Here is a 13,064-nt window from a genome sequence, read left to right on the forward strand (position 1 = left end):
ATAATTTCGCCGATGTCAAAATATATAAATCCACAGTGTCTGATAAATATTCAGGAATTTACCGAATACTTTGAGTGAATTCAGAGATATTACATTTAGGCATTTATGATGTATTGTGGTGGGTATAAAGCGGAACGCTACGCGACCGGTGCCACACACCGAGCGCGGCATGTCGAAATTTCATCATCTTTTTATCAACGGCCGAGGGGAGAGCGGAGACAACGGGTAAGGCTTATAAAACACATGGAATAAACAACACAGCATTAACATTCGAAATGGATAAACATATTTATTTTAAATGTATTGAATACTTGAATAATACGAACTGATTTTCCCAGATTGGGTACTTCGTGAACAACGCCCGACCGGCGACACATGACGTATGTACCCGGCGTACACACAATAGTACTACACAGTATTATGACGTCTGAAAGGACATTGGAGTGAAATGTCGATATGTCTAGCCTGAGCAAAGGAATTGATTATACGCTTACCTTGGAAACTCTTCTTGTCGTGTAGCTAGAATACGCGTACACTCTCTGGTAATAGCAGACAAATATATAGCCCCCAGAGTACCTCTAGACTAATTGGCGCGGCAAATGAGTCGCAGTATGTAAGATTGCACAAGACTAGGGCATGCATGACGTGATATTTTTTTTTTACCGCACGGCCCTTCGATCCGTCCATAGACTCTATTGAATTTTACCGCACGGCCCGAAAATCTCCAGGAAACAGATCAAACCGGGTGTACCTATGGGTCGTGCGGTAAAACTGAGCACCATAGACCGTGACTTTCATGAACGGAAATATGAAGACCTTTATATGAATACGTAAATGTTACATTTGTGATTGTTTTAAAAATTTACAAGGTGACAACATTTAGGACGGAAATCAGCATGCTACGAACACCAATCGTGACGGAGATCCCCAAATGATCGCATGGAGCCTGATATCAGTTTAATTAGGCGAATAGCGTAGTATACGTGCTCTATACAAAATGAATGGTTACTGTTTGGGTGAAGGCCGTAGACCTACCAGTAACTTTCTATGGCTCATTACTAGGAGACATAGAAATTTAAATTGCTATTATAAAGTATACCCTGCCTTTCCAAGATCACCGGGGGGGGGGGGGTCGTGTACCTGTTGTAAACAAACGTAAACAGATACAGTTACATACACAGGTTTCCTAAATGGGTAGACATAGACTGGCTAACTTCCATGCATACTTTACATATATATATATATCATCACAACCCGGTACCCAAGTTTTAAATAATGTAATATTACGTGATGATTCTAATATCTGCAGTAACCTCACAGGTTAGGCCACAGACACTTGTGTCCCGAAATACGTTTCAAAATATGATATAATATCGATATATATTGACGTATTTGGCCATATACCCTTCTCACCTTGGTGCAGGATCTATGATTTGACCGATAATACGTGAAGGGGGTAAAATAACACCGGCGGGTTCCCAGGGTCGTGCAAGTCCACACACTGCTGCTTGCAATTGGGGTATTAGCATGGATATTCATCTACGATACAAGTGTGTGGACTTGTATTGTAACGCGACCCTATCCTCAAAACCCTTTTATTTTACCCTCTTCACACACTATCGACCAAATACGTGAATATTATCGATATTTTATCATATTATGAAACACATCTCGAGACACAAGTGTCCATGAGTTATAGGCCTGTGTATAGGTTTGCTGAAGTATACGGGCTATTTTCAAGTTTTAGTTGAATACATATATTTGAACACGAATGTTTTCTGTTTTCTTTTTTGTGTGAAATAGTCAGCTGAGTGAGTGAGTAACAGTGGTGAGATCACATATAGCCCTCTTCTACTAGTAACTGGGAGGGGGGGGGGTTGACCGTACCTCATTTTCCTTCACAAAATTTGAAATGAATAACAAATTCAAAACATTTGAATTTTGAAAAATTTAGAAGATTAAGTTTATGAGACCACAAAAATATATATCCCAAGGATTGGTGTCAGTCTAGTCTATAGCCTATCTATGCAAGTGTGTAGATAATGGAAGCTATAGTTATGTGTGTGATTTATTTTCATTTACTTACGCATACTTCTGAGTACACCTGGAGTACAGTCTTTATAATTGAGTTTGTTTGTTAAGTTGTTTGTGTTTAATTGTAAATAATTATAAGCTAGCTTCTTGTGCTTGGTCTGGAAGGAGAAAATTTCACACCGCGACTCATTGTACTGATCACACTTCCAACTTATCGAGGTCTAACTCCAGGTGCAGGTTTGGTGTGTAATGCTTGCTGGTGACACTCATGAATTTATAAAGGTTTTGAGGTAGACGTCATGAAAACAGGTATATGAATATTCAGCCAGGTGGTCCTATGGGATATGGGTTAGAGTCGATATCTAGCTAGAGACGGTATAGGCCCACTAGTACTGATCGATCGAATTAGCCGCAGAGACTTTTAGAACAATTAGGGGTGGTGTCGCCCATACCTCGTCTAAGGAGACCCCTTCTTACTTGCTTCCCGAGCTCTGTATGAGGTGTAGCTTATACCTGGGAGAAGTCCAAGTTGTGACGATTTTAAGGTCAAGGCCAACTAGAAGATCTCAATATGTACAATAGTTGGGTCTTACTTGAATGTTAACTTTCAGATGGAAACCAGTTGAAAGATGCCAGGAATTTTAATGATGCATACTATTAAATTAGTATATCTTTTTCCGTGGATTACACAAGATTCACTCGTATCTATATCGCAGGTATTGCACACTTTGTACTTCGGTCAGAGGGCGCTTCAAAAAACTAAAATGACAAAAGTCGCATATATTTTATTAATTTTATTATATTCAAACACCTAAACATGATAACAACGAAGAAACACAACTCAAAAAGGTCCATGTCATAAATATAAATTTGAAAACTTATCAGCATCCCTAATTATAATATGGTGCATTTTTACAGTGTGCCAATATACAAAAAAAAAGAGTGAAATATATTAGTAAATTTAATTATAACATATAAATATATATATATAGGGTAACACTGTATTGTCAAGTAAATTTATGCATACATGTACAATAATTTGGTATATTATATCTACAAAACTACATAATTGTCGATTTCTTGAAATGTACATAGTGCTTGGAATAAATGAAAGGCAATTGTAAATTTTACCAGTTGCTCCATTTCTTGAATGTTAGCTATATATTTATACATACCCTGAAGAAACATACAAAATGTACAATTGTTAGTAATATTTTCAGTTAGTCTTTACTCGTATGTGCAGAAATTTATACAAAATTTACAAAAAAAAATAGAAATAGCGCAATTATTAGTAATATTTACATATATAAGGAAGATTTCATTAATCAGCAAATGGTGTTAGCTTTCTATGAAATTAGTAATCCTGTACAAAAATACCTAATATTATACAAAATATGTTTAGTATTTTTAGTTATGTTAGTAGAATAATGTGTTATATTTTTTTTTTTACAAAATGTACAAGTTGGTCAAAAACTAAGCCTAGTTATATATGTACACACACGAATCAGTACAATATCAGATGAGTTCTCGTCATACTCTACAAATACATATGTATTCTATGAGCCCAACAGATACACAACGTCACTACTATATATTAGAGAGCTATTTTTTCAGCACGACGAAAGCGATTTTCATTTTGTTATATACATTTAAATAATTATGGACCGTACGAACATAAATAAACTACACAAAATATCAGTTCTTTAAATAACATTCATACTGAGCGTCAGTTGACACAATTTTTTCAACGAGTACTTCGACAACGGTATATAAAGTGACACTGACGTGATCACCAGAAGTCGTAATTCATAACCGTATTTCAATTTTGGCATGCCCCAGAATCATTGCAGGACTTCGACAAATTTGGACATTCAGCCAAGGTCTTGACAGCAGGTGACTCTAACAGTATAGGAAATTGACTGATACCGCCGTATCTTGACACACTGCTGTACTTTGTTCTAGCCGCCTAGGGTTATTAAAGACACACACAAAATGCAAATTATTAGCCCAGTCGTCTTTTATGTGAAACCCTTGGAACGCATGCGCATATATTGTTTTTTGCGATCATAAACAACGGCAAAAATATATATAGCGCAAAAATATAATATCAAGCAAGGCACTAATTAAGGAGTCGTTTACATGGTGTTTCACGATGTTGGGGGACTTCATTAACTATAATTAGTCGCCTGATGATCGCAACAGCGTGAAACATTGTACGACACCTTAGTATCTTGCTTGATATTAATAGTTATTTCTACCGCTCTACATGTATATGATGTATTTAGCACTGTTTACTCCTGCATAGACATTTTATCAATAGTTATATATATATAAATCAACACAATTATTGTGAAAATCTTTATATTATACCGTCACAAATATCAATATCATATAATGACTGTGTTGTGTTTATTTGTTGGTTATATGTTTGTTTGTTTTGTCTCTAGGTTTGTTTTTATTTTACTCAAAAGATACTCGAGAACAATTTAGCCTTTCTCTTTGCCTTCCCATCTTTATAAGCACAACCGACCGTGTGTATACTTGTCTTGTGTTTAGCTGCGTCTAGTAAGCATGTGATTGTCACCCTGTACCTGTATATCTTCGTGTCTATTAGTAATTTTGTACATATTCGGTCTTATGCCCCTCTCCCCACCCCCACCCACCCAAGAGAAAAATAAAAACAAAACACCAATCCAGGAGTCAGAGTGAATGCCACTACACAATGCTCCTCAAGCGCCCCCGCCCCCTTCGCTGATACAACTTTAAAAGAAATCAAATTATTGTCTACATACCTGTTGTCTTGCACGTGGTGCCTTCTTTAGTAACATGGCATAGATCTGCATACATGCTTGTAGTTCATTCTCACCATATCCCATAATATCAACACTAGGTGTTGTCCATGTCCCTGTCTCCTCATCCTCTCCAAGTACGATTTTCCTGGCCAATGAGAGAGCAGCAGCCATACGTATGGATGGCAGGAAGTAGAAAACACTGGATGAACATAAACTCAGCTCCGTCATATACTTGGCAAGATTTTGGATTTGAACCTGTAGAAGAAAGTGACAATTGGGGTCAAATTGTTGCAGCTACCTTCGCGTGAGGTCCCATCTAATAAGCATGAGAGAGAGAGATAGGGAGAGAGAGAGAGAGAGAGAGAGAGAGAGAGAGAGAGAGAGAGAGAGAGAGAGAGAGAGAGAGAGAGAGAGAGAGATCAGAGAGAGAGAGATCAGAGAGAGAGCTAGAGGGGGGGACGGACGGTCAACAGAGAGAAACAGACATATTTTGTGTGCTGTAGGAAGAAGGTATTGAGGTGGAATAGATAGCTGGGCTGCTGAGTTTAACAAAATAAGCAACACAAATTTAAAGTGAGTGTTCGATTTTTTTTTTAAATGAAAACGTGTACAATTCACATCAGTCTAATTTATGATAAACTATCGTGTTTTTCTGGTCAAAGTTTATTTCCTAGATCTCAGTCCCATATAATGTGAAATAAAACATGCATATAGGTATATACTATTTCTGAATTACAAGTACATGTATATGTGTTGTCATGCACTTTACCCTACTTTGAGCCTAGGGCGCCCCCACTGCCAACTATCGGTAGAGAAGGCTGGGTGGATGACGGCGGAACAACACGACAACGTATCTTTACAAGGTCTAACATCCATACCTTTTTTTCGAGGTCCTCAACGGTTCCAGTGAAAGTGTCACTGAGGTGTTCATAGAAATGAAAACAGGAAGGGTAAAACGTGTCAAAATGTAACGTCTTCAGAACAATTCTTTCCATATAAATAACGTCTTCTCTGGTGTAAGTGTAATCGGTCAAGAAACACAACGTGTCAATCTACAGGTACAACAAATATATTAAAATATTAACGTTTGGTAAAAATATGCATCTTACCACGAGTTCTTTCCCTGAACATTAATCCACAGATGACAGTCTACGTACATCAAAGACAGCTGAGAGCCATTTAGATAAGTGAGATAAAAATGTTTGTATGTATGTATGTATGTATGTATGTATGTATGTATGTATATATGTATGTATGTATGTATGTATGTATGTATGTATGTATGTATGTATGTATTATGTGTGTGTGTGTATGTATGTATGTATGTATGTATGTATGTATGTATGTATGTATGTATGCAGAAAAAAATAAATCCATATGGAACTTATAAATCAGTCTGTATAAATAGATGAAAAATCTGACGTTTCGAATAAATATTCTTTTTCAAACGAAATATCGGCGAGATAAGAAATGTTAGGTAAACACCTGAACATATCTGAATGTAATGGAACAGAACGACAACCGCGCGTGATAAACGGTTATACGTGTGAAAAGTATGCATGTACGTAATATATGTACGTACGTATGTGAGTGCGTGCTTAATTACACGTACATGTATGCGTGTAAATGGGAAAAAAAGATACGCCCTGAGAGTTGAATCCACTTGAAAGTTAAAACGTGAATACCTTACCTCTGGCGGGAAACACTCTTCAACCTTGCTAGCCAGTAACAGACATGTAATTCCGAGCAACTGCAATTTCTCCAAATGGATTTTGGAACGGTTCAAGAACTGATCAATCAAGTTGACAGCTAAATACAGGGTCTCGTCGTTTAGCCGACGATGAGACTGAAAAAAAGGAGAGAGAAATAATATTACACAAGTCACCATTCATTCTCGAATATTCGTATCAATTATGCAGTCATATGCTAAGCAGACTCCACCGAGCGTGGTGGTCAAACCTGGGGTGGGGTAAGAGTTTGTACAGTGATCGCTGTGAGACATGATGTATATCATGTTTGACAACAAAAACATTCAACACTTCACCCTGGTATGCACATCAATTTGGACGATCGCCTATAACTGTAATTGCTACTACGGTAACATAGTGTTCAGCTTATGACGAGTACAATATCTACATGTATTATCACTCATCAGGCACAATATTTTTTTTTTTTTACATAGAAACAGCTCTAGACAAGTTCGAATGCAAAAGAAAAAATAATTTATAATAAATCCAGTAATTTATAAATATATAATTTATAGATGTGGCGCGCACAGAGTTGATATGTAGAAGTAGAGACGTTAGGCCTAGTAAAAACGAAATTGTGTGGTTCTGATTACGCTCGATTTTAGAATAGGTGGGGTAGGTAGATTTTTTATTTTATTTTGTTATATTTTTTTCATGGTCTCTGTGTTATTTATTTCTCCCTATCAAATGTACAACAATTGTATTGATTGGAAAAACAGTTTTATGTTGTCGTCTCAAGTTGATGTCAGTTTCCGCATCCACTATTTCTTGCGAGACCATAATTTTTGCGATTTTATCATTTTTTTCTTAGGGTTGCCAGTAAAAAAATAGGTTGGGGTCGTGTAACCGGAACCAAATAATTAATTTTTTAAGCCTTACCATGTTGTTTATCAGAGTTGGAAAGTAAAGCATTGAAGCCATTTAAATCAAGTCGATGTATACTATTTTTTTAAGGAGAAGCTTGTTTCGACTGCACTGTAAAGAATAGCAATGCTTTATCACTTTTCGATGTGATTAAGACCATGCTGAGAATGTGATGTCTTCTAGAACGGAATTCCGTCTATTTTTGTTTTTAAAAAAAAAACAAAAAAAAAAAAACATGCCCCATGAATTAAACACCAAAGGAACTTCACTTCATGTATAGATACTAATGAAAGTGAACAAACCAATATCTGGTCCCCTACTTGAATAAATACTTGAATAAACACTTGCTTATGTTGCCAGAGAGGGTGCTGTTCCAAAATGTATATTAAGGGTGGGCAAATAAATGTTATATTTTATTGCGATGTCTGATCAGGAGTTGACAATTTGGGTCGATCGGGCAATATGAAACATTAAAAAAATAGAGTCACCCTTATCTAAAACATCGTATTTAACTTTATAACGCATGCGCACCTGTACTTGAATCAGCCAGTCCACCAATATAGATCTAGGATGTTTACTACAAGAGGCGTCAGTCGACGTTAAGAATTCCTCACCGAGACAGCTCTTCTCTTCATGAAGCTTTAGGGGTAAAAATAGAACCATATTATATCATGCATAATTCATAAGCCAAAAATATGGAATGTATACCCTGGTGTAGTTCAACATAAAAACTTGTGTCAGTGTCACGACAACGTGTGTCTATCTACCACACTTGTTCTGTTGTGATTGAAATACATTCAAAATTGCCTTTACTATCCATGATTTTCTTTTGATATTACTGGCGCTGGTATAATTATGTCATTGTCAAATATTTTTCTTCATTCAACCGGAAAATACTCGTGACCTAAAGGGTTTTCACAGTGTCACTGCGAGTCGGTAAACGAATAATGACAAAGGCCTCGAGCTCTTGTCCCAGACTGTTACTTTGATCCTCACCAGTGCACAAATACAGTACACTATATGCACACATTTAGAGAAGCGAAGTGTAGGATGTCACAGTTGTAGAGAGAAGATGCGCGAGTCACATATGCACAAACAGGCTTGTAATCGAGATAGTGTATTTTGTTTGTTTGTTTGTTTGTTTGTTTGTGTGTGTGTGCGCGCGCTGAAAAATTGACATAGAATAACTATTCTGATTTCTTGCGAGATTCATACTCTTGCAATGTTCATCTTGCCGATCAATCCCCACTGATTTGTGATATTGTACCAGCAGCTCATGTGATATTGTACTGTAGTAACGTGATATTGTTCCTGCAGGTGATCACATGCTACTGATGTACCAAGAATTTGAATGAGAAATCATACATACCTTTAGATAATTGTAGATGTCAGGAGAATACTCGATAATGGGATCTTTGGATTGCAGTCTAACAACAGATGATAATGATTTACATGTGCTGTTTACCATCTCCTCATCCCTGATAACCTTGTCAAGGTCATCCTTGTCGATCTCCTGTCGTTCTGATGTTGTATGGAGAAAATATATATATATACCATCATTATGAATTACCAAGACCATCCAGAATTAGCATATTCAATAATTTTCTCCATGTACAAAAAATAAACACTAATTTCCAAAGGGATTGCCGACAATGTTATTTTTTTAACTAGTGCTGTTGTTGTTGTTGTTGTTGTTGTTGTTGTTATTATTGTTGTTGTTATTATTATTGTTGTTGTTGTTGTGGTGGTGGTGGTGGTGGTGGTGGTGGTGAATAATATTATATTTTGTCAATAAAAACTGATGAAAATATAGTTATTTCTATATGTTCGCACCATTCAATTACACCCCCCTCCCTTCTGAGTCATACGCATCGTCGCTGTCCATGAATTGCTTAGATCATCATTATAGTTTCAACATGGATTTGAAGAAGAAAACAACACTAATTCCACTTGTATAATATAAACGAATGTGCTGAGATATGACAAAACGTGTGAACGTACAACTTATAATTACACCGTACCTTCTATTGGTGATAGACAAATCCTTCTCTTAGAACGTTTGCAAACAGTCCGTTTTCTCAAATTTCTTGCAATAAATTTTGCCGGTGCAAACGTCTTTGTATTGGGCACAATAGTGTCTCTCCCAGCGAGAAGTTTATTCGTCACATCCCCTAGCGATTGCCTCTACAGGGGAAAAAATCAGGTTACATTTGACAATTAGCTTATTATGTAGACGACCATGAAGTAAAAGCAATTTAAAACGATTCGGAAATGGGGTGAAAAAGATATTAAACTTTCATACAAATAAATGAAATTTGAAATAAATGTTAATTTGTGAAAAGTTGGTTGTATCGAGTCAGATTTATGGAGATAAATATGTAGATAAGTGACGTAGAGACATACTGTGGAATTAAATGTGTACAAGAAAGGAGATAAATTTGAAGAAAAGAAATTTTATTGTGGTAGTGTCACAAGCTGAGTTTATAAGCTTTTTTCTTGGTGAAAACATTTCAAGTAAATAAAACAATATTCCAGTATGTTAAACTACGTTGCACGTCTTTTACATTAAAATTGTCTTCTGACATTGTTAAAACAGCATGAGTGCATAGTTGGGATTTCCTCAAAATATTTTTCGATACGTGTGATAAATTACGTCATCGGACCATTTACGCGTTATATCTTAATACCAGGTTTGAGTTCAGTTAAATGCAAGTGATATCTAAATGTACTTCAGTAAGTACAATACATTTTGCATACGCAGCAAAAGCTAATAAACCCGTATAATCTCAGCTTGTGCCCCTTTAATTGAGTTACGAAGATCAAAGATTTCAGTACTAAACCGTAGGAGCCATCACATTTCAGACTAATTTTGTTCTCAAAAATTCTGAAAAATATATCATCACTTAGACCAACTTGAGGTAAGTTAAATAAACGTTAGGCCAAAACATTCGCGAGGTGAACCCAAAACAAAATATACACCCGTCTTTCTACTGAAAATCTACACACCCAACTTAAACCAACACCCCCCCCCCCAAAAAAAAAATGATACCCCGAAGGGTGGCACATCCCTAAACGTAATTTACATTAAGTAACCCCACACCTAAGATTGGGATGGGTAATTCAATGATTTAACAGTCTTCACTTGGTGTGCCATTCTCACACTAGTCGGAGGAGACTCAGATCTAGCCTTGAATACGGAGGCCGATATATTTGAGAACGGGGTCATACCGACCTCATCGGACTCCATTCTCACCTGTCGTATCGTAATGTTCTTCTCAACTGCATTTTTACCACGCGGTCCTGTACCATTTTCACGTCTTACAGCAAGACCTCCAGCCGACCGTGTCCTTAGACCTGTTTTCCCGCTAAGTAACATGCTTATAGTTCAATATTATGTCTCTGAAATTAAAAAGAATAAAGAATAAATTTAAAATGTCGCTTTATACAACGGCAACTCGCAAAGTTGGGTTGCCACATTGTCAAATTCGCATGCGACTCTACAGAGACCGGATACGTTGCAAGATACCACCGTTCTAAATCGCACACCTTTCCCTCAATGTGCGAAACGTTACCACAAACAATTAAAGCATGAAACTACGTGACTTCAGACGGTGTACGCTAGCGTTGACATGTTACCTTGTTTTAGAAATGCTCAGAAATGCCACTCGTAGTCTTGCATAGAGCCTTGTGATTTGGGGCATGAGCTGTTCACCCTCATATTTATGTATTTATACCACCGAGGCAAAAACACCTGGAGCAAGTTGAATGTCCGCCAATCAACGGTAGCGTTATTCTTGTCTTTGCAACAGTATGATTTGCATGATAAAGAGTAGATGCGTCATACAGGATTAATCATAGAGCTATGGTTTGATGGAACAGTTAGCATCTCGGTGAATACATTAGCATATTTATTATAATACAAGTCAAAATTATGCAAGAATGTGTGAAATAGATTGTGAACTGTTACACAGTACAGATGTATCGCGAACTCAAGTACACACGAATCTTTCATCCGACCCATGCTGTTAACCGAGCTGTGACGTTTCAAATACATGGACTTATTAGTCCAGGTGGACTTGGTCTATAAACTTAGCGTTGTTGATAGTTAGTTTGTTAGTTAGTTAGTTAGTTAGTTGGTTGGTTGGTTGGTTGGTTGGTTGGTTGGTTGGTTGGTTGGTTGGTTGGTTGGTTGGTTGGTTGGTTGGTTGGTTGGTTGGTTGGTTGGTTGGTTGGTTGGTTGGTTGGTTGGTTGGTTGGTTGGTTGGTTGGTTGGTTGGTTGGTTGGTTGGTTGGTTGGTTAGTTAGTTAGTTAGTTGGTTGGTTGGTTGGTTAGTTAGTTAGTTAGTTAGTTAGTTAGTTAGTTAGTTTGTTAGTTAGTTACTAAGTCAGTTAGTTAGTTACTTACTTACTTACTTAGTTAGTTAGTTTGTTTGTTTGTTTGTTTTTAATTTTTTTTATTTAATATTTTGTTTTGCTCATGATGACAAACAGAAACGATAAAGCAACACAATTTTAGTATTTTAATGGTCACATGTTGGAACTAGTTATAACTTCATATATTTCTATATTTAAAAAAAAACACGAAACTTTGTACTGGTACACTACAAAGGAAATGAAGCCGTTGCAACAGATTTGACCAAAGGAAGACCAATCCAATAACCGTTATTTTTCCAGGATGCATGAAATGGCCATGGAGCGCGCGCCCTTTGTACAATACTGAATTTAACATCCCCGTTATAATTTTACCATGTGTATCGTTTCAGGGTTATTTACTATACTAGTTCATTCCAACCATTCAACACAAAGGAGAACGATTTCGTTGTTGTTGCTTTTTTATAAGTCCTCAGGAGTCTAAGTAGACTGTCGACAGTCGCTCGCTCGCGCCTTTTTTTCCTACACATGTACGTTTTATCTAAACTCCGATCCGGCGCAACACTAGTACTAGTGTAATCGCAAACTGATATTGAGGGCCGAAGGGCCGAATGGTCGAGGGCCGAAGGCCCGAGCTCGGGCTAGACTGTCGACAGTCGCTCGCGCCTTTTTTTCCTACGTTTTATCTAAACTCCGATCCGGCGCAACACTAGTATAATCGCAAACTGATATTGAGGACCGAAGACCCAAATGGTCGAGGGCCGAAGGCCCGTGGCCTCCGGCCCTCGATATCAGTTTGCGATTAGACTAGTGTTGCGCCGGATCGGAGTTTAGATAAAACGGAGGAAAAAAAGGCGCGAGCGACTGTCGACAGTCTAGGAAATGTGCACAATTTACGGTTAAACAAATTTTGTAGCTCCTCTCAAAATATGTCACTTAAGACCCGCTAAATGAAACTCCAGAATTGTTTTAGCCACTCCTTCTGTCACCTACACTATAGAGGAGATATAAAATTATGTATGGTAGCACAGGTACAATGATGCATTAAAAATAAGTGATAATCAACTACAATAACAGTCCAAATGATATTACTTGACAAAGGATGTGCATTTCACATGGATATACTTGTAAGGAGATGTCTCATAATTAGCTCTGATCTATGAAGGGAGGTACTTAGTCAGCCACCTTCCATCTTGTTTTGGGAGAAAGACAATTATTACCGTGATTGCTACTGATTGGAAGGATACATCCTCAA

At 37.2% G+C, this 13,064-nt stretch overlaps 1 protein-coding gene across 1 annotated transcript; it reads right to left on the bottom strand.

The window, feature by feature from the left end:
* Nucleotides 1-3,801: 3,801 nt before the first annotated feature.
* On the bottom strand, nt 3,802-10,814 carry LOC144433071 (G2/mitotic-specific cyclin-B-like). The gene is made up of 8 exons (XM_078121382.1): nt 10,599-10,814; nt 9,460-9,622; nt 8,808-8,959; nt 7,970-8,077; nt 6,517-6,672; nt 5,705-5,878; nt 4,827-5,081; nt 3,802-4,000 (listed from the first exon to the last, which is right to left on the bottom strand). The coding sequence occupies exons 1-8, from the start codon at nt 10,812-10,814 to the stop codon at nt 3,854-3,856; spliced, it is 1,371 nt and encodes a 456-aa protein (XP_077977508.1). The 3' UTR covers nt 3,802-3,853.
* Nucleotides 10,815-13,064: the final 2,250 nt, after the last annotated feature.

The sequence above is a fragment of the Glandiceps talaboti genome, chromosome 3 (assembly GCF_964340395.1).
Source record: "Glandiceps talaboti chromosome 3, keGlaTala1.1, whole genome shotgun sequence".
Classification (NCBI taxonomy): Eukaryota; Metazoa; Hemichordata; class Enteropneusta; family Spengelidae; genus Glandiceps; species Glandiceps talaboti.